Here is a 23,235-nt window from a genome sequence, read left to right as displayed (position 1 = left end):
AGATTTTACTATTAATAAATTAAATAATTTTAAATAAGTTTTGTATTATAAATTTCGATTAATTAAAGTTATCTGATTATTTCTATTACATTTTGTTTATTAACAATAGTTATATTTGATTGTTTAATATTGCAATTATCAAATCCGTTATTTACAATGTGGTACGACAAACATTAACAGTAATTTTAATAAATTTTTATCATCCACTCTCTCGTTTAAAATTGAATAGTGGTCCTTGGATTAAAAATTCATTAACTATGATAATTTAGTAGTTATTTACACTAAAGTATATTCTATACATATTAGTACCTTGAACTTTTTAAATCTTAATTATTCTATGTGATAGATATGCTATATTTATAATAAAAAATAGTGATTAATACATATAATTAATTGAGAAATATTTTCATATGAAAGTTCTTATTGAATATTTTATTTTTAGTAGGAAATTCATTGTAATATCGATATTGCCTAGGTACTTTGATTCGTTGCAACGCGGATATTATATAAATGCGCGTCACGTTCTCTCTTTAATAAATGCATCGATTTTTAAAATAACATAGTAAATATTCATAAATTATAGATTGTTATAACACAGTAAAAAGAGAAACTAATAAAAATGTTTATTGAGAGTGCAGGTGCGTTATGAACCAAGTTTAGTAAGTACGAATTGAATAATATATTTTTCTTTTTTTCTGTAGATTATTAAGAACACAAATATAGGGAATAAATCGTCAACATTATTAAGCTCTTTAATTGATAACAAATTTAATTATTTTTCTCTTTAAAACTGTGCCGTTTATAAATTTTTCATATAAATCGATTTTACTGCGGCTGTTAAATTTTCGAATTGTTATTTACATGAACACTCATATTACAATATCGTACATAAGCTTTGTACACGTTGTAATTTATTTACAAGACAGTTCAAATATTGTAATCATGTTTTATGTTAATTAACAATTTCATTAAGAACAGTCTTATGATCATGATCTAAAACAGTCATCCAGGAAATTCTCCATTGAGTGATAAAGGTGTAATCGTGCTGAACCTATTCCATGATCTTCATCAGTGTATGTCTGAAACAACACAAACAATTGATTATCTGTTGTCCCCCTTTTGCATGTATGTCCAACTGTTTGAAAGTACTAGATACCTGTTGTCTAAATAGTATGTCTTTCTGTTCTAGAACCTTAGCTAGTAATAATGACTGTTGATAGTGCACATTGTCATCGAGAGTTCCATGAATAAGATAATAACTATTAGATTTGATGTTTGCTGCTTTATTCAAAAGCTGGGCTTGTTCATAACCATGAAAATTATCTGTTGTAATTGGTAGGCCCATGAAACGTTCTGTGTAAACAGAATCTGAAAAACAATGATCAAATTTTATTTTATTAATTTATTCAAAAAACTTTTCTGATAGTGGAATTATTAATAAATAGTAATATGAATATTATTCAATCTAAATTATTTTAATAAGTTGGAAAAATCAGAAATGAACATTGTAAAATATATTTCAGTAGTTCTTTTTGCATTGATTATATGTGAGTTTAAAATTTCGTTATTAAAAAATGGAATATCAATGTGAATAAATTTTGAATTTAATTTACGATATACTAAAAGCAAAGTTAAATATGAGTTTTCTCATTTCAAAGCTTCAAACCTTTTAAATAAAAGATGACATTCGCCACAGTCTGAACTTTCAACTGAAAGATACTTTAGATTTGAATTGGTATTCTACACTTGAGGAAACTTGCAAGGACCTCGAAAGTTAAGAAATCTTACCATAGAGTGTCCAATCGGTCACTGGAGCAACCGACATGCCACATTTGAATATACCTTCTTGGTCCATTGCCAAACTCATGCCTGCAGCATATCCACCATAGCTCCATCCCCATATTGCTGTCTTAGTTTTGTCGATGAATGGGAAATTTTCTTGTAAGTGTCTGTAAATTGAATGCATAAAGAGTTTTATTACTTTATAAAACTTTTTATCTCGACTTTTTGAGTTATATAGAACTGTTAAAAGTTATTTTGATTTTTTAGCTTCAGTTTTATGTATGAGAATGGCTGTATCTCCTTTAGATTTTATTGCTCTTCTATTTTTAGTTACTTTAACAAACTTGAAAATTTTTATTTATCTCTAGTGCTTTTAAATATCGATATAAAGTTGTAATCTTATAGATTCTAAAATTCTTAAATGAAAAGTTTTTGAATAAAAGCTACAGAAAGCTAATTGAAATAGTTTTATTATTGTTAGAAAAAAAATTTTCTATAATATCTTGATACGATTTGTGATTCAATTCCTTAAGAATTTTTTAAATTCACTCAAATTCAGCAGATAAACATCAGCAGTCTCAAGACAGCTTTTTAATAAAAAAGTAAACAAGCAAAAAGTCAAACTCAACCGACATGTCTCATTGAATTCTGATCATCCAGAAAATTATGAATCTCAGGAGGGCAACGATTTACTGTGATTTTTTACATTTTTTATTTCTTCAAATCGTAATAAAAAGTCTAAATAATTCAGTTATATGTAGGATCGACGTGTTGGCACTGGAAATCTTTTTCTGTCTAGATCTCAATTCCACTTTCTGATTCTGACTTCGTTCCTGCCTCAGAGGCAGTAGTAAGCAAAGAGCCAGAAGTAGCAGCCTGGGGACCGGATGTCGGGTGTTTTGCTGGCGCGTCGCGTCTGCCGGTAAAAAGAAAATCACAAGATTGGACGTTAGCCAAACGATTGCGGAATCGACTCTCTGTATCTCTTTCTCTTTGTTGCTGCGTATACGAAATTGTTTGTGCTTCAAAGGCTTTTTATATTTCTTGAAATCTTGAAAATGGTAGTGCTTTATGACTTCTGCGTACCTAGCATTTTCATAAGCCAAACATCAAGGGTCTTCTTGATCCCAGGTGGCTTGAGAAACTTGACATTGATTGCCAAGTCAGCAGCCAACTAATTCTAAATGTCTCAGGTGACACATTAAAAGCCATATGTTACTGCATCACCAATTATATTGGAATTCAATTATTTCCATCAACTTGTTTTAGACAAAGTTACTTTACAGGTAAATATTACTCATATTTTGTATTATTTTTAAATAAAGACAATATAAACAATTTTTAATCAACAATGTGATTGAGAATTTAAGCAGGATACTTTCAACATTCTTTTAATCACAATTGTTGTATCAACGTTTGTTCTAGAGTTTTAAAGGCTTCAAGTCAAAAGAGACTTTTTTACTTTGGTAACTGATAACTGAGTTAAAAAAAAAAAAAAAACAATTCAAAAAAGCAAAAAAAGACAAACTAAAAAGAAAAGTACAAGCTTTGAAACATCGTGTTCAAATTCATTCAAATGTTTTTAACTTTTCAGAGACTTTTAAAATAAAAAAATAGCAGAAATTTTTTCTACTTTGTTTCATCTAGTATGATGATGAGAGTCAAAATAAAATTTAATAAATTATTTAAACAATTTTTGATTAGTTGAAATTCATTTTTTTTTTTCTAAAGTATGAAAATATTCTTCATTTTATTTTTTTAATCGATAAATAAAAAAGTCTGAAACTGAAGTAAACAGTGGAAAGGTATGAAGAAAAAAGATAATCAACTAAACGTTTTTATCCTTTTCACTGGAGTGCATCAGGTGAGTCTTATGTTGTCTTTTACGGCTGTACACCATCACTGTCATGGCAAAGTAAACTCAGATAATGCTACGATCCAATAGCACCTAAGTCGTATCCTTGAGGGAGTAGTTGATGAGATGAAAGTCGTTCAAGTCGGTAGTCTGTCGTAGAATTCATGTCACGATAAGTCGTTCGATTACTTGTATGTTTATGTAAGAGTGCTTTTGAAAGTTATGATGATGTTGTTGAAATTTACTTGAATAAATTATTTTTTTAAAGTTTCTGTTAACGATCCTTTTTGCATCAACACAGTATCCATAATTCAATGTATCAATGCATTTAAATTCACATGAGGATATTGGAAAATCCTAAATGTCAAGCATAAGTTTTGTGGTGAAAGACTAGATTCCATTTTGAGAGTGGTACCAAGTGCGAAATGAAATTTGTTGAGGCGTTTCTCCAGGATATACGAGACCACGTAGCTCGCCATAATTCGTTTACCACAACTGCGTTCAGCTCGTCTGACGATTAACCCAGCGTCACTGTGGGATGAATTACCACAGTCTCTAGGCTACGAAAAGGGTATAAAGCATAAAGAGCTCTAGGATGTATGTGTGTAGATGAGGATGCTCATCTAGTCATAGAAATTATGCGTTTCATCATGATCGAGTGGCGTGAAACATCAGGAAGATAATTACCCCTGAAAATATCACTCTGATAGTAAATCGAGCTTATATCTTTAGTTTAAAGTTTCGCATCTGCCTTCTACTCTTTTCAACGAGAATTAATAGCTACGAGAAAGAAGAAAATGCAGGTGACGACATAAAAAAAAATAAAATAAAAATGAGAAGGATTCGCGAGAAGAAAAACAGAACGATTAATTTACGCAGAATTACAGCAGAGCGAAGAGTAAAAAAGATAAAAAAAAAAGGTAAAAAAGGAACAGAACATTCTTTGCGTGGGTACTTAGGTTTTCTGTAGATCAGAAAAAGAAGTTAATTTAACGGACATGAGAGTTTTCGGATTAGACGACGAAAGTTAGTAGCAGTAGCGGATCAGGGGATTACTTTGTTTTCTCCATTTTTTATATTTGTTTGTACATTCAACATTGCAAGAAAAGTTACCTTTTCTAGTTACATGTCACTCAATTATACCAAAAAAAAATATCACCTGCTCACCTTGTGACATTTATCTGGTCATAAATTTCTACTGTTCCTAAATTTCTGTATCCAGCAAATTTCATATTTGATCCTTTTAGTCCAGATCCACGTCCATCTATCTCACCATAAATTATGCTCTTGTTAGTTGCAAGATATGTTCCCCAGTCTATGTTAAATCTTTCAGCAATTTGTTGGGTGCCTGGACCTCCATATCTGTAAGAAAAAAAAACATCATGAACATTAGATACATGAAAATCAATTCTTAGAAAATTATTTGTAAAGACATCAGTTTGAAGAAGATAAAATAAAATTTTTATCCTTTTAAAATATCCTTGGAATAATTTTCTTCTAAAGGAAAATAAAAGATGTGATGAATTGAATTTTTTATAAAAACTTCTTTAAAGGGAATAAATAATTTCTTTAAACAATGTCTTGTTATTCTCCATTATACTGCCATAAAAAGGAAGAATTTATTGATCACAAGAAATTATTTTATTTTTTATTTAAAATCCAGGATAACAATTTCATTTAAAATCTTCCTTCCATTGGTTTCTAAGCAAACAAAAAGAGCTTGTAAATCCATTTTGACAAGGTTTTATGGGTAATTTATTTTTTATATTATTCAGCTTTGTCTTATGTAATGTTTAACTTTAATATCTTTTACTCAATTGATAAATGAGCTGCTATAAACTTTTAGTTATTAAATAATTAAAGTTTATAGCTCAACAAATATTCATTTTAAAATTTCAATATGAAGACATTTCAAAAGTGAAGTAATTTTTTTGATAAAATATTTTAATTAATTCAAATTTTCATGTATAAAACGTGTTATGTATTAACGTAATCCAGTTAATTATTAATAAATGCTATTATAAAGCAAATAAGTTCAACTACGGAGTTTGCTAACCAAGTTTACGCTTCCGTTACTTCGAAATTCAACGATGTAGAATACGTATTCTAGAAAAGTAGAGTCAAGTCATTTACAAGTTCAAGTAAAAATGAATAGTTACCAATGTTATTTTATTTTTGTTTACTTTAAATCTTATTAATTTACAATTCATTTATTTTCCTAAAATGTATGATTGTTTTGTGGTGATGTTTTAAAAGTTTATTAATCTTGTTGGTGTATGGCTAAAAGAGGCTGACTATTGCTTGAGTTATACTACTTGAAAACAGCAGTTACTGCACTTTTGTTCTACTTGAGTCTTTGACAATAGAATTTATCCCATTCTCACATAGTAAATTTTTGAATTAAAGATCTAAGTACTTGATATTCATAGAGAATTTCTATAAACCAACTTCAGAAAGTTTGAGATTAAAGCCAACCATTTTGACAAGCTGACAAAAAGATTTGTGGTATCAATTTGGTACATGAAAATATTCTATTCGTTAAGTGAATGTTATTTAAATATTAATAATAAATAAAGATATGATGAGAATAAATGAGTAAATAAAGAGTATTTTTTATCACTATTTTCTTGCTAATACATTAAAAATAGAGTCATTCTTTGGAAATTTAAATTGTTCAAGACACGTAGACTACTCAAGCTTTTTTTTTTGTTTTATCTTTGAGCTCATGAATAATCTCGCACACGATCGTGGAAAAAGGATCAGGTTTTGTGAAGAACGTCTTTCCCACAGGGACTTAAAGGAAGGATATCATGAAGAAGAGTTTTGTGCAAAGGTCTTTTGCTTTTTTCCCTTCTATACTTGTGTTTCCCGTTTGCTATCAGAAATTGTCGTGAATACGATGCAAATATTGTCTTGAAGAATATAAATCTTTGAAGTTAGAAAAGTAAAGATGATTTCCATTTATTTTGTTTGAATAAATTATTAAGTAAATTTTGTCTTATTTACAACAGATGGTAACAGAGTAAAATTACTCTGAAATTATAGAATTTTTTTTTAATTAAGAGAAATTAAATATTTGCATTTTGTAAAGTAGAACAGCTCTGATTTTAAACAATGCTTTGGAAGCAGATTTTATTCATATTAAGCTTGGATAGGTATATTAGAAAATCCAAGTCATATAGAACCTGAATGGCAACAAGTATTCTGGATGATAAAATAGCTGAGTATGTAGAAACATTATAATTATTGCCATTATTGATGCTGTTCATCTAATTAATAAATAATTGTCTGAAAATTAATTAGCAAAAAATAAGGATAAATTAAAAAAAAAAAAGTGCTAAAAAGAATTGTTATCATGCATTTTCTGTTAGTCTACTAGTGCTTTGGTCCATTTCTAAACGAAACTCTTTCTCTAAAACTATCCTTCTTACAGCAACATGAGTAGCAAAAGTTTTTTATGAGCTGGCAAGTTGAGACCAATGTGTCGCCTACAAATTAGATGTTATTAGAATTTACGTGGTAAGTTATACAGTCGTGAATTTCCCACACGAACGTGGCAACGCGATGAAAGTAACAAACTTGTAAAGAGAAAACAGTGTACAGTATGTAGAGAATTCTGGAAAAAGTAGTATCTTTTTATATTCCTCACGCGTGTCTTTAGTCGCATTTTGCCACCATAAAAAATACCGAAAATATTCTTTATTTATTTTTTCATTTCTTTTATTACCTCAAATTCTTCGAGCAAAAAACGTAAATTCCATTTCGTGAATAGCAAAAACAGTTCTTTCTTTTGTGTAAAATAGCATGATAAAGAAACAAAAGAGAGAAATAAAAAAAATAAAATAGTGTATACAAGTATATAGCTCGAGTGCTATTGAGTAAAGGATAAGAATTTTTATGGCTACTCTTCTCAAAATACTGCCTGCAATCATGTCTCTTGAAGAACATATACAACCATTGAAGCACACTATGCAACTGAGGTATTTATACCTTATGGTCGGTGTTTGCACCAAGCCAATGTACGGTCTGGTGCTGCGCGTTAAAAGCTGATTGATCGTCATAGTGTAATGGATTCTGCAGCTTCGCAAAAGAGAGCTTTTAGTCGATGGGAAAAGACAGGATAAAAAAAGCATTCCGAACTTGTGAGCTTACATTTAAGTGCCAATGTGATGAGAGCTTGTCGTAGAATCTATAAGATATTGCTTGTTACCCTTGACAGAATATTCCATAGAATGGCTTTGTATCTACTTTTCTTCATCTTCTTTATTATTATTATTATCATTCAACTGATAGAACATTTTTATGCTTGTCAGAAATTGATTTACTATCAATCAAATTGTTTATAAATTTATTGAAGTGATAAATTGATTGAAATAGTGATAAATATTCTTTCATTTGATTCTAGTTTTTGCTTTATATTTTTCAGATAGAAATAGCCAAATTAAAAAATAAAATTCTTTCATGTTTATTTTCAATTGGAAAAATGGTAAAAAATAAAAAACCTCCTGTTTCATTTTTTAATCCAGCTTTCGATTCAGTCAGAAGCAAAGTTCTTTCTATATTTTCAAATGAAAATCAATGTTTCTTTTGCTTTAAAGCGAAAAAATATGATGTGTTCTAAATACTGCGAATATATAAAAGCTCTTTTTTTTTAGAAAAAAAATCGTATTGATAAAAAAAAAGTTCATCATAAAAAATTGATTCTGTTGTTTAAAATTAAAAGCAGCTAATTTGAAGTTGTTTTCGTTCACAATTTTCATCATGATGAAAACAAAAACCTAAATAATACATTATTATAAAGTATTAATTAAAGAATGAAAATTTTTGTTTTTAATTTAGCATCATATTAACTTTCATGTAAAACATTCTTCCTTTTATTATTAACAAAAAGTTTTATACTATTGAGAAAGGATAATAATCTTTTTAGCTATCATATTTACTAGCAGCAAAAGAGCTTTTTTATATGTAAACCACCGGAATAAAATCAATTATGAAATTTTAGCAAGTTTTGATAAGTTTTGTTAATCAAGTACAGAACATGAGTGGCAGCTATCAAATTTGCAGATTAAGACAGTTAATGCACACTTCATTTGTCTTGAACCTTCGATGGAACTTGAGTTTGATATCAGATACATCTTAAAAGTTAGTTGGAACTACTGGAGAAGTAGTGGGAAGCACAGTGATTTATCATCAGATCTTGATCGAGTACTTACACAAAGATGACTAAGGGATACTTGGTGGTGCCAGTTAAGTCAGCACCTGGGGGTAGGAAAAGACGAACTTGAGCATTAAAGCCTCCTTGAACAGGAACAGAAAAGCGTTTGACAGTTGGTTTAGATTTTTCAGCCAGTGTTGCTGCAATAGGTTTGTTATCCTCCCATGTAAGTATTTTGGTTGCATTGGCCTAGAACAATAAATAAGAAAAATATAAATAATTGATGAATGGTCATTTGTATTAATTGTTTTGCATATTTTGTTATACATGCAAATAATACGTTGGCAGTAATGGTTGTGAGAGGAGCAAGAGGAGAGAAAAAAATGAAGCAAATGCGTTTGCATATATTCCCTTCAGAGTATGCAACCACGATTGGCTGACAGGCGCGAGCAGACATTTGAATTTCATGTGACACGTTTTTCACATGTAACACTTGTTACACCCCTGCAATAGCTCTCTCACTCATGCTGCGTTTTACACTAGAGAAGTACCAGTATTCGGACAATTCCCTTCAGCACTGGCTATCGGTTTGCAAATTTTATGTCACCGACTGTTACGAGTCATGTCATGATTTTTTTCTCTATTTCCATGACCACAATGGTAAATATTCCGACAGTTAATTTATACCAAAAACTCATAAAATAAAAATATTGTGATAAAAATGTGATATAATCTCGACATTAACTTTTGTAAAATACGACAAATTTCACTATTTCAAATAATTCTTTAAAACAATACTGTCATTTAAGCTATTTCATTTATTCAAACTTTTATTTATTTTCACATTTCTCACTTCAGAACAATTAAAGGGAATCCAATAAAAATTTTATCGAGATATATTTTTAATTAAACTTCAGATTCATTTGTGTAGTGTGATATTGTAGATTGAAAAATTCTTAACTCGAATAAAATTCATGAATAAATTGATTGAATAAAATTGGAATCAATTATTCATGCAAATCAAAATGATTATTCAAAAAATAAAAATCAGATTCCTAAAAAAGAAATTCAACATAATCATTTGCTTGAAGTGAAAATGAAAACATTTACAACTGGACCAAAACTTCAAATTTTTGCTAATATATTTCAAAACAGGCAATGATGAAACTATTTTTCCGCTCCAAAGATCTTCTTGAAAGCTTATAAAGATTATGGCATAGTCACATTTATTTTTTGTGGCCACCAAATATTTTTATATCACATTTGTGTTCAATAAATATCTACTGTCATTTTTAATGTAATTTTACTCCTAAAATTTCACCCTGCATCATCAATTTATTGGAATATCATTTCAACATACAACCGTCAGAATATAATTGCCTTTTTTTAACTTCAGCTTTTTTTAATTTACAACTAGATAAAAACAGCTTAGATCATATACCGAAAATGTCTTCATCAACAGTTAAATTTTCAATTTAACGCAAGAGTTTACAGTTCTAATAATCAACTTTATTTCATATGAAAAAAATTAACTGAATATTTACAAGTTCACAGTTTTTTTTAAGCTCATAGAAGCTCACTGGATGCAATAGAAAATATTTTATGTTCATATTTTAAAATTCTTTTATTTATTTAACTCATCAAAAATATGAATGAGAAGCAGAATATTTTAAATATCTAAATTTTTTAATATAACATTCCTTAATTATTCAAAAATTTCCATTTTATTTATTTCCAAACAAATTTATCAAAGTAATAATACCACTATTATTACCACTTCTAATTGATTTTATTGTTATGCTATCATAAACTGAGTAACAAAGACGTTAACTTCCTGATAATGAGAATGATTGTGCATGTAACTACCACAAAGTTCTCAATGAAACCCTAAACAAACCCCGAGAATAATTTTGTCAACAAAATAAAGCAATAAAATGGTCGATTCAATAAGATAACGGTAACTAATAACAGTGGTTTACAAATGAAGGTGACATAAAATAATTGCATCGACAGTAATGGGTACTGAGACTCTATTGGAAACGATCGATTGAAGTGGCAATTAATTGGTCTTGAGGGACATCATTGACGGCCAATAATCGCTAACCACGACGTGTTTGTGATATCATTTACACTGGGATTAAATAGCTTTCGATGTACGTTCATAGTCTATCTCACTAAATAACAGTCCACATTACATAACTGCTCTCCAAGAAGTCATATTCGAATGCAGGTAATATCTGATTTTAATGAAAATTGAATTTACAATAATTAGAATCATACAAACAACTAAATCAGATATGTCAGTAATGATTATTATTTCTATTTGAATAAATTCAGTTATTGGTTACTTGTAGTTGTTAAAAAATTCAATAAAATGGTTTGATGATTGAAATAATAAAAAATGAAGTAAAATTGGAATCACTAATTCCAACTAATCTGATAAAATGGAGTAGTTCTTTTTAAAAAGTAAGCAATTAAGGATAAATAGTTTATCAAAGAAAAAAGACTTACAAGTCCTTTATAAACACAAACTTATTTGATTTCTTTCAACATTTTATCACTTTGAAAAGACGCGACTCGAAAACTTGAGTTTCTATCGTCTAGAAAAGCTCTGTCAAGAGCAAGGGAATTTGCTATTTTTTTCTTACTTTTGTCTATAACTCTCCAGAGTATCTATCTCTGTCCTTGCTAATGCGATTAACTTCTGGATGTAGTGGAGATAGTTCACATCTATTGTCTTCCTTACTTTACAAGTTAGGGATCGACACCCATGAAGCTTCCGTCAAAAGGGAAATATTAACGAGCAAGTGTCTGAAATTGCACTCAACGGACAAAGAGAAAGATATAAATGGAAGTTGGATCATCATTTTTCCAGAAAAAAAGACATTATAAGATCAAAAGAAATAAAAAAATAAATTTTCGCTTCCGTTGACATCAAAACAGATAGGATTATAATATCTTTTATTTTAATGTCATACTTCTGACACCTGTAACTACGTTTCTGTAATTAGTAGAGCAAAATAAAAAAATTGTCTTTATGCTGAAAATTTTATGTTTAAATTTTTTTTTTCCCCCAATTATCTTGAAGTTTAATAAAATTTTTTTATCATGTTGTGCAGTAAATATAACTTTTGTAATAAAAAAAAAATCCTATGACGTTTCAATTCTCTCAAAGTAACTGGAGAGACTGGAGTTTTTATTGTGAAACTTACGCTGTTGTAAATCGAAACTTCAGGAACACCAGGACCACCACACGTCAACATATAGCGACTTTTGTCGGGTGAAAGTTCTGCATCATTGTGGAGACAGAATGTTCCTTCGATCTCGTTCTTAAGTTCACAACTCAAGCATTCAGGCTTGAAGACTTTCTCTAGTGTTGACAGTCTATAAACGTGCTGTTGTCCTGGATCATCTGCTAATGTTGCCACATAATACCTGCAATAAAATCAATAAAAGTTAAAAGTGCTTTTTTGGTAGAATTTAATTACTATTCAATGGTCAAACATTTAAATACATTTCTATGCTAAATTTTGTTTATTTTTTATTATAATGATGAAATTATAAAATTAGTTTTATTGGAAATAATGAAGTAAAGTTGATTTCAAACTAGAAATGAGTTTGGGAACGTGACAATAACCGATAGCAATTGATTCTCAGCATCAAAGTGGAACACATGTTATGTGCTGAATCTTTGATTTAGATTGATGATTGATTTAGGTTGAATTGATGATACGGAATCGCCTGTAGTATCAATAGTTATCACTTCTAGGTATTATACAGTCTCTAAATCATCAACAGTTATTACTTGTAGGTGACATCTAGTCCTTTACCTAAGTACTCTTCCATTTTAAAATAATTTGCTAAAACTATTGCTCTATTTGATATCATCACAAGGCTTTTACTAAAATAACTTTTCAATTTTCGTGTTTGTATTACAGCAAAACTTGTAATTTATTGCAACAGATTATTTTATATTTTTATGTTATAGATATTAGAGGAGAGAAGATGTACTCCAGAGGTATATTTTCTCTAAAAGATATTTGAATAAATGATGAAAGCAATATCTTGTAACTCTGACATAATCATTTCAAGCATTTCCTAGAAATTGAGCTGGCGAGTAGAGTCAAGGTTCGATGGTCCATTGAGATGTAGAAATTATCACAACCCTCAGGTCATATTCCACAAATTGTACGACGTAGCGACGACGATATTTTCAGGATTCCCAAAGGACTCACGCGAGCGAGAACTCTAGGAAAGTTTCAAAGAGAAAATCAAAAGGTCGAGTAAACTCAGTCGCTCTGAACTAAAAACCGCTTGTTCGCCTCTATTGAACACTTTAACCGTGAAAAGTGCAAATAAAGTAAAATAAAAATATCTCGTTTATTGGACGACTTTATATTCATTTTATTTTTGTCTCGTAATGCCATGAAACAATGAGATTTTTAGGATTTTTTTGTTTTGCTAAATTGAAATTAATTTACTTTGGATAAAGGTAATTATTTTTAATTTCAAGTCAAATTCTGATGTTAATTTTTTTCAACTATTGGATAAACTTTGCACCTGGTGTTTCTGTTAAGTGAATTCATGATTTTAATTTTCATTTTTATATAGATGAGTATTTTACTCTAATGGGTACATAATGGAGTGTATATTTTTCACACTTCAGTGCATTTCATGACATTTTATTTTAATACATGCATCTATTTGATAATACTCTACTTCAAGAATTATTGGATGAATTTAAAAATTGTTTTATCAGTGTTTTCTGGAAAACATAAATGAAAAATTTAATACATTTTTAAACAAACTGTTTCTAAAGTTGGATAAAAGCTTTAACTGTCATTTTTTTTGTAAGAAAGAGAATGATTTATTTGAATCGAAGCCTCAATTTTTCAAAAAAAAATTAGTTTTGTTCTTCTTTCAACTTGAAGATTTATTTAACTTGTTTATTTATCGCCTATAAATTTAGGATTTCTCAAGTCTAAAGAGAAAATAGTTTTCACGAGAAATCAACAGAGAAAAGTTGCTGCATAATTCAATGTATATAAATGCTAGTAAAAGCCTTTTTTAACATTGTCAATATTTTATTGTTTAAATTTTCTTTCTACTAAATAGTACATCAAAAGACACTTAAATATATATAAAAAACTTCACTGATAAACAAATTTATTTATATCCTATAAATTCTTTCAAATAAACGCACTGTTATCAAAGCCTTTTTTTGCATTAAAGTAGATAGGATGATGTCTGAATCATAGTATAAACTATTATTCAAGAAGATAAAAATTTATTTGCATTATCACATGATATGATTTAATTAAAGAGAACTATTTCAAATCAAAGGAAGCTCAAAAATGTTAATAAAGTTAATTACTGGTATTCATGAATCTTTACATCAATATGCAAATACATGAGTGTTAATTTCTAGATGTAATGGTTTGTGTGACATCGAATTTCATATAGAATAAGTTATTGGATGTAGCTTGTTAAGCTTATATATCCGGTTTGGTTCCACTAGAAGTCAAAATAATAATGTTATTACCAATGTTGGAATTAAATCAAGTAAATTAAATAGAACATGATTAAATTGATGATGCATATTTAGTAATAAGAATTTGAATGAATGAGATGAACTGATATTATTTAATTAAAATGAGTGAAATCAATATAACCATAGTTCACATATGTTATTTAATTAATGAATTGACTGAAATTATCACATGACTAAATGATTTTCATTATCATCAACGGTGTAAATAATAGTAAAATATTTAATAACATAGGATAACTTTTGTTTTGTTATATTTTTCTGATTGAGTTGTTAGTCTCTATTGTATAAATGTCGGATAAGAGAAATAAATCTCACAGCTTAAATCCTCGGTTGCAATAAACGTACTCGCGAATCACAAAGCCACGAGATATTCGACCAATTTTCACAAGCTATATGCTGGGCGAACGACACGTGTACGTACTTTATCGTCCATTTTACATAATGGCTCGTTTTGCAGGATTAGTTTTGACCTCTTGGGGGTTGTCAGTTCAAGCACTTAATCAACATTCATCGAGCCTACTAAATTATTCTCTGTGTATAATTTCTTTGACAGTAAAACAAACAAATCAACATTCTATAGTACATTTTTGAATTTTAGAAACAATGGGAAAAAACAATTCATGGCTTTATTCAGTTGGCTAAATATTTTGAAAAAACAATGGTGAAATTTTCATTCTAAGATTAAGCTTTGAGAAATCATAAACTAGAATAGTGGCTTCGACATTGTTGTAACTCACAAAAAATGCTTTTCATTGTCAAATAATCAATGGAGTTTTTTTTTTAAAAAGGAGAATTAAGAGTATTATTTGATTTTTTTATTATTTCTATCCACATATTTTAAAAAAAATTTTTTTGATTTAAATGGCTATTATTTTGAGAGTAAAGAAGACAAGTCTTAGGTATAGCCAAAATGATTTAATCAGTGATAAATATTTTTCTATAAATAATAATTATTATTAATAGTTGCTTGTAAATTAATTCAAATGAATTTTGAATTATTAAAATTATTGTAATTTTGATTTAATATTGTTTTAGACTGATAAAAAAAAACTCAGTTGAAGTAAAAAGTAATGAAAAGAAAAATATTCTGAAATCATATTCAAGAACTTGGTGTTGACGACTGTTGAACAATTACATAAAACCATAGACTTTTTTAATCAAACTCATTGTATGAGCACCGCGGGTTCTTGCTGTATTAAATAATAATTCTTTCTCTAACAAAAGACAAGTTTGAAAAATGAAAAAATTCCAAGTACACAACGAAACTTTAAAAGATACTTTGGAGCGTAAGGTGGTAAGGGATAATTTAATACCTGACGAAGACAATAGATGAAAGGAATTGAGATGAAAAGGATGAGGACTAGAAGGGTAGAAAGTTTGAAACACGACAAGATGGATGAGATCCCAGGATCACTTATGCTAGGGATTAATTTGAACCCACGGCCCTTTAATTCGCTTCTTCGCATCAATCTTGGTTGTATAGTTGCTGTACTAGTCTTGTCGTCATTGTTGGAGGTCTTTTAGACACTAGGTAACTTACAAGAGCCTCAAAACATTAAGGAACAAGACCTAAGGTCGGCCTCTCAACGAAGACTGATTCTTTGTATCATTTGTTACTGTTATGTAATGAAAACATTTAAAAAGTCATTATTTACAATTTACTGGGTACCAACGTGAAACTTCATTGGAAAATGTATTTTAATTTTAGCTGAAAGAGCTGTTTTCACCTCATTTTATTCTTAATAATTTTATTAAGCTCTTTCAAAGCAAAACCCCATCATTAATTTCTGTTAAATAGTTGATTAAATGATGGATTATTATTTGAAAGATTCATTATCAGAAATTATCCCGTCGATAAATGGTACTTTACAAATAGTCTGGCAAAAAATTAGGATAATGTCAATCATAAAAGAAAGTTAGCATGAGGCAGGAAATTTTACTCTCTACTTTTAAATGAAGACTGATCGTTTTAAAATCGATAAGACTGTCAAAGACTATCATTTATTTCAATTATTATTTAAACTATTATTTATTCATATTGTTTAAATATTTCTTTCAAACAAAATAGTACATTAATTAAAACAATTAATAATGAAGATGAAATGTCTGAAGTTTAGTTCAAGTTTGAACATTTCCATTTCAAATTTAGTATTGACATTTTCAGTTTCTAGATTTATTTTTTATTAAACGATTGATGAATGTAATTCTTTATCTGCATAAAAAGTGTTCCAACTTTTTAATTGAAAAAGTCTTTAATATAAATCAATCAACTTTTAATACTTCTATTCAACCACGACAGAAATATGTTGAGAAATTACGACAATTGTAAAATTTAAGAAATAGAGAATGAAGAACAAGTTTCATCAAATGATGGTATTAAATTATACTATGAAGAAGAAGTTTAAGTAGTATAAAATGACGAAGGTGCGTCAAACGAGTCAACTGCATTTAAACCATTCTACTGTAAAATTATTTTTAATACATTTAACTATACTAAAAAATTATTGGAGCATAAAATGTAAAGAGCTATTAAGTGTTTATTTTTTTTTTATTTCTCATTAATTTAATTCAACATTAATAGGTCATTTAATAAAATCAATAAAAAAAACTAAACATTCAAATCAAGAATCAATAAAAAAATAAATAAATTCATTTATTAATTAATTCCAAAAGTCGATGTAATATTATATTAAAGGTGTTGGTGATAAAATGGAACTTTATGCCAGACTTTAATAAACCAGTGTGGTGAGAAATATTAAATTGGTGGTCTCTTCCTGATAGTTATAATATATCTATAGTAGGATGTATGGAGCAGCATTAAATAGATATTTAGAGATATGTATTCTCTTTGATTTTAGTCAAAATAATTATGAATTTATTTGTGTTTAATAGAAAAAATTAATTATTATCACTGTTATTATTATTATTCATTAGCAGTAATGTGATGATATAACATGAAATGCCATTCTCATAAAATTATTAAATTTATGAAATATATTGGTGTTAATAATGAAAGTTTAATTTTTGGTGAGTGGTGGTAAACTTTTACCACACAATATTTTCTGTCACTTCAACATCAGATAGTTTTCAAACAAATATCCTCTATGACTATTCTGTCAATAAACACCCAGACTAATGAAAATTGGTGAGATTGTTCATGACCAAAAAAGCTCATAAATCAAGCCTTTTTATTGAAAGTGTTATTAAATTGTTTCAAATGAATGCGTATGTTAAAAAAATACAAGCTTTTCCAAACAAACGAAATATATGTTTCTTGATTTTTTGTATAATCGTTCCAATTATACAAAGAAAGATGATAAAAATAATTTTATGTAATAGAAGTATGAAAATTGCACTCTTTTAATTATACTCGTTGAATCTTTTTACTGCCTGGTATGAATAGTTTATTCAAATTTCACTTGCTTTATTACTTTGTTCTAGAATACTGTATGTTTCATGGTATCAATTATTTTCTCATTTGAGAAATGATGAAATCGTTGAGTGGAAAATTGTCATTATAACTTGAAAATATGTACTATTATTGTACACTGTTAATTAATCATTTTTTTTTTAAACTTTTAGAATGTTCTGAAATTTGAATGTAATTCATATAAAGTTCAAATCATAACTTAATTTAATTTATTTGATTACATTTAGTCTTTTGATTTAAACATTTGTGAATTCAGTATCAAAATAAATTGTTTTGGTTGGTGGTTGGAATCAAATAATCAACCCAAATTTTCATAATCGAAAAGTAATAGGTTTAATGCTGAAATGTAATATTGATATTGATGATTGATCAATGAGAAATTGATGAAATTATATATCAATATATTTATTTCAGTAAGACACAAAAATATATTTATTATTCAATATCAAATTGATTTCATTCATTCAGAAATTTGGATAAAAATTTTTTTAATAAGATGTTATAGAATCATATAAGCTAGTATTCATTCCAACCTTTCAATCAAATCAATTAAGTTCCTTCAAACAAATCCTTTCTCCTTGAGCACCCAACTTACTTGCTATGATAAATTAGTTTCTCCAATTAATCCAGAACAAAGATCTCAGCAATTATAACTGAATTATAGTATAAAAACTAAGAATACTGAATCCAACACTAACAATTCAAAATTAATTGCATTTGCTTCAGAATACAAAACAAGAGTAGTATTAAATAACATCATATCCCATTAATTATTTTGCATCCCTAATAGTTTCAGTATAAGCAGATATAAAATGTAAATGCAGGAGAAGAAAATAGTTTTCAAGTACCTAGAATGTATGTATATAGCCGTAGTAAAACTTTTTTCTGGGTAAATAGATATGAAAATAACAGCAATGTAGGTAGACAGTTTAACGGAGAATTCAAGTACTAGTAAAACACAAAAAGAGAAACTTTTTTTGTTTCTAACGACGTTTTAATAGTCCCATGGACTTGGTGCTAACCGTACAGCTTTCACGTTAATTGAATTCCATCGCGTGTTCCGAGGTGTGAAAGCGAGAAGCAATGGCAGGTTGGATAAACGGTGGAATACTTGAGGTAAGAATGTGACAATTAATTGCTTTTCATGAATTGAATGGAAACATTGTAAAGAAAAATTCAAATCGAGATGGAAAACGATTAATTTTCACCGTTGTTTTTAGAAAATCAGATAAGGAAATGAAAATATAGAAAGATGTTGATTTGGAATATCAAGTATTTGCATAAGAAAATTAACAGAGCTAGTAAAGTGTATGTATATAGAAGCAGTTGAACTTGTGAAGACATCTAGAACGTCTAACTTTCAATTTGATAGCTCAAACGAAGTTACGTCGTCAGTTGGATGTAATTGATGATCCTATCGGTGTAGGAAATCCGCGCTAGCATTTCGTTAATTGTTTCCAACTTCTAATGACAAGTAAGGGGTCGAGAGTGAATTTATTAACGGTGGAGCTTCTTATTCGGCTGATTTTAGCGTTCGTTGACACTTTAAACGAGGAATCTACGTTACGAGTTAATTAGTTTATCACAGTTACTTGATAAACAGATGCTAAAGTTTTTGAAGATGCTGAAATTTACTTTTCAAACAGTTTTTTTTTTTTTTGCTTTATAAAGAAGATCATTAACCTTTTGGATTCTTGAGAAAATATTCTTTAAAATAGGCACCATGAAAAAAAGTTGGAGAATTTATTTTCTGCATCTGCAGAGTGAACCATGTCCATCATCAATTTTCCACTGCAGTTTATTTATTGTAATTGTTTATTTTAAATAAAATTTGATGGTACTAAAATTTAACTTTTTATATTATAAGTTTATCAAAGTATATTAATATTATTAAGTAGAAAGAAAATCATAATATTTTTTATAAAAGCTCAAATAAAAAAATTCTCCACCAAGAATTCAAATAGCTTTGAAAGAGTCTAGACCAAGTATTGGACAAAAGCAAATTGAAAATTGAGAATTAATTATAAATTGAATACTATTAAACCCCCAGTAATGAGTATCCAATTAAACAAAATTATAAATAAATTTTTTTCTGCCTTTTGAATTTATTTTTCAATACCATAAGAAAATGGAGCAAATAGAATAGCACAGATGGAATGAATCAATAAATAACCGCTTCAAATTAAGGTTAATGAGATATATCTTTCAGCTAGAGTTGCTCCTTATTGAATAGTTGATGAGGTACATTAATGTTTGAATCAAATAAGATCAAACATTATAAGATCATTGAGATATTAGTACACTCAAGATCCTATCTAACTAATGGCTATACACTATTTACTTACACAAGGGAGTTGTCCTCGTCCCAGCCGACAATTTTAGTGACGGCAAAGCTCCCGAAAGTTAGAGTACGAAGCTTTGGAGGACGACTAGTCACATTTGTCACCATCACCACGTGTGGCCAGGAGTCATTGTCTAACTGTTTCTGTGGTAAGATCAAGAGAAACTCCCTTCCTGTACGACTGAAGAGTGGTGACTCAAATTGATCAAGCCATCCGCTGTTCTCAGCAAATGATAAGACCTGTGGAAAAGAAACAAATATAATAATCGATAATTTTATTGCCATTTGAATTTAATTATAAAAAGAAACTAAAGATGTGATAAGATTGGAACTACGTGATTAATTCTGGTTTTGAAATTCAGCAGAAGTTTATAGGAATGATTTAAAAGGAATTATTTCAATAAAATATTTATATTTATGTATAAATAAGACTAAACTCTATTTATTATTTTTAGTTTTTCTGCTTTCTTTTTATTTAAGTGAAAGAGAAGAGTATTATGATATAACCACCTCAGAAATAATCAACTCTCATCAAACATTTATTCTTTAGCTGTTATGATCATTCTAGATGGTCTTAGATAAATGTTCTGTAAATTTCGATGAATATATTTACACGGATGTTCACCAAGAAGACTCTTCATTTCTTGTTTATCTTTTGAAAATGTTTACCTTTCCATTTTTCCAGTTTCTCAGAGTGGACTTAATCAAGATAAAAATAAAATACATACATCTCTCTTCATCTTTCAGTGTAAAAGTTAATTATATATAGAAGCTTCATGTCGATCGTTAAATGAGTTTCATTAGATTCTAATCGATCAATTAATATAAATGGAGAACTAGTACTCATGAGCAGCAGTCTATATGATACCATTTTCTCTATTCTCCAAGTAGTGATCAATATATCTTAGAGTAATTTAAAATTGATGAAATTGTGAACTTTAACTGATCAAATTATTCTTTGTATGAAGAAAAAATTATCAAAGATTCAAAGAAAAGCTTTTTAAGCTTGACCCAGTCAAGTTCAACTTCAAGAAAATTTTGAAAAGAAAAAAAATCTAAGAGAAAATAAGACAGTAAAGAATGTTAGTATATTGCTCGTTTCATGTAAATATAAAGAATAAATATTTTTCATATGAGTAAGGTAAAAAATATGATGATAGAACAAGAAAGTAACAACATTTTAGATATAGAACAACTCGATAAAACGATGTGTTTACAAGTAAAAGTAACAAGTTTCTTCACTTTGTTGAAGGCAAATCGAGTAGTGAAGTTGCAACAGAAACTTGAAAGTTGTATGTGTACTAACCGTATAGTTGATCGAGCTCCTAACATCGTAGAGCTGAAACACTGCTTTATTCTGAATTCTGTTCATCCACGTAACTGACACCAGATTTTCAGTTGGAAATGATACTGCTGCAAGGACTCGTTCTGTGTTAGCCAGCTGTGGTGGATACTTGATTTCATAGATGCTGACGTATCCATTGTCTGCAACGACCCTTTCCAAATCTACATAAAACAACTTAGCTTTTGGGTTGGTGGTACCACTCTGAAATAATACAGAATTATTTTGATTAATTTTTTAAAATTTCCATTTGAATTGAAAGGAATGGTATAAATATCCACAGATTAGTGATTATCACTGATGGTCATTGAATAGTATTACCGACAGAGGTCTGGTGTATCGCATTAGCTTAAATTCTCTGTGGCAGCGTTAATCGAATCGTTAGGATTGGTAGGAGTCCGCGAGGGAGAATAACAACCTCCTGTTCGGACTGCCTGCAATAATATAATCCCGCGGCTGTACTCCATTCCCACGAGTTTGCTGTTTATGTGATCTCTTGTATTTGCGCGCTTTCCCGAACATGTGAGTGACGCTAACATGACGCTTGTGATGCATTTTGTAACACCTTCAAACATGTTCAATTCTGCGGTAGAAGTCTAGGCGTGTGATAGATTATATTTCCCGTTAATAAACGTTAATCTGAATTGATGTACTGAACTGGCGTTTTGAAACTGTATACAGTAAATGGAATGTTAAATATACTTTATCGCTTTTTATAACGATCGCCATATGCACTTTTGGCTTTGTCGGCGTTACGTAATTAACCTCACTTCGTGTGTATAACCTAATTAAATATTTTATTGCACTTATTAGCACACATGAAAGTCAACTCTTTATACTCGATATGTTAAAATAACTTGGAAATTGCTAGTTTTATTATTTACCAATTATAAATTATGATTTATTTATTTTTAAGGTTAAAAAAATTTTATAAATTTTAACAACTAATTCTTTAATGGTAAATTTATCATTAAAAAAATTAGTTAACTTATTTGCTATATAATATTTTGTTTTTAGTTCAACTCTAGATGTAATATTATATTTTTCAGCATTTATTCGTGTTGTCAAGTAACACTAATGGGTAAAAAGATCCCAAGACTAAGATGTTCGTAAAAGTAAAAAAAAGGTAAACATAAGTAAAGGTATAATGCGTTAAAAAACAAACTGAACCAAAATGATCGTCTTACTCATGGTATTAGAGAACTTTTTCCAGTATAACCACACAACTTTACGACAAAGTAACACTTCTGCATAAAAGTTAACTTTATTATTAATGTATATAGTGAATAAACCTATAAAACAATATCCGCAGCCTTTTAGATCTCTAGAAGCTAAGGATTTTATTTTACTACATCTTAAGAGATCTCAAGAATATCTTTATGATACGACATATGTTCTGAGTATATTTTCCATTAACGATATAAACTAGACAACATTGGAGGAACAATTTATGGTGGGAAATAAAAATACCAACCAGTCCTTCTGAGGTACCTCTTTCAAAGTCAAACAAAAGAAATTGAAGAAGAAATGAATGAACAAAGATAATCAGGAAATACATTTTATCAGGTAATTAACGTTTTTGATTTGTAAAAACAAATAAAGTAAATCCAATGCATTTTAAAGAGCAACAAATTTATCCTAATGTGACTACTTCTTTGAGATATTGATTCCAATTGAGCTCATTTTATCATGTCTTTTAGCATGGAGGATTCAACATCTAGTTGATTTTTTTCGTTCAAAATTTCTATTTTATTGTCAATTTACTTGAAGGGTATTTCA

General features: G+C 28.8%; 1 protein-coding gene across 2 annotated transcripts in view; it reads right to left on the bottom strand.

The window, feature by feature from the left end:
* Positions 1 to 403: 403 nt before the first annotated feature.
* Positions 404 to 23,235, bottom strand: part of ome (dipeptidyl peptidase 4 omega) — a 183,180-nt gene continuing 160,348 nt past the window's right edge. For both annotated transcript variants that reach the window (XM_035078449.1, XM_035078450.1), the window contains 8 exons: positions 21,421 to 21,660; positions 20,119 to 20,354; positions 12,005 to 12,227; positions 8,851 to 9,041; positions 4,805 to 4,999; positions 1,789 to 1,949; positions 1,157 to 1,368; positions 404 to 1,079 (listed from right to left, as the gene is read on the bottom strand). In XM_035078449.1, coding sequence (XP_034934340.1) covers positions 987 to 1,079; positions 1,157 to 1,368; positions 1,789 to 1,949; positions 4,805 to 4,999; positions 8,851 to 9,041; positions 12,005 to 12,227; positions 20,119 to 20,354; positions 21,421 to 21,660 — 1,551 coding nt within the window. In that variant the 3' untranslated portion in view covers positions 404 to 986. The remainder of the gene's footprint in view (positions 1,080 to 1,156; positions 1,369 to 1,788; positions 1,950 to 4,804; positions 5,000 to 8,850; positions 9,042 to 12,004; positions 12,228 to 20,118; positions 20,355 to 21,420; positions 21,661 to 23,235) is intronic.

This window comes from Chelonus insularis, unplaced genomic scaffold (assembly GCF_013357705.1).
Source record: "Chelonus insularis isolate UGA/USDA-ARS -01 unplaced genomic scaffold, ASM1335770v1 contig_160_pilon, whole genome shotgun sequence".
In the NCBI taxonomy this organism is placed as follows: domain Eukaryota; kingdom Metazoa; phylum Arthropoda; class Insecta; order Hymenoptera; family Braconidae; genus Chelonus; species Chelonus insularis.
This window is presented reverse-complemented; position numbering and strand designations above follow the sequence as displayed.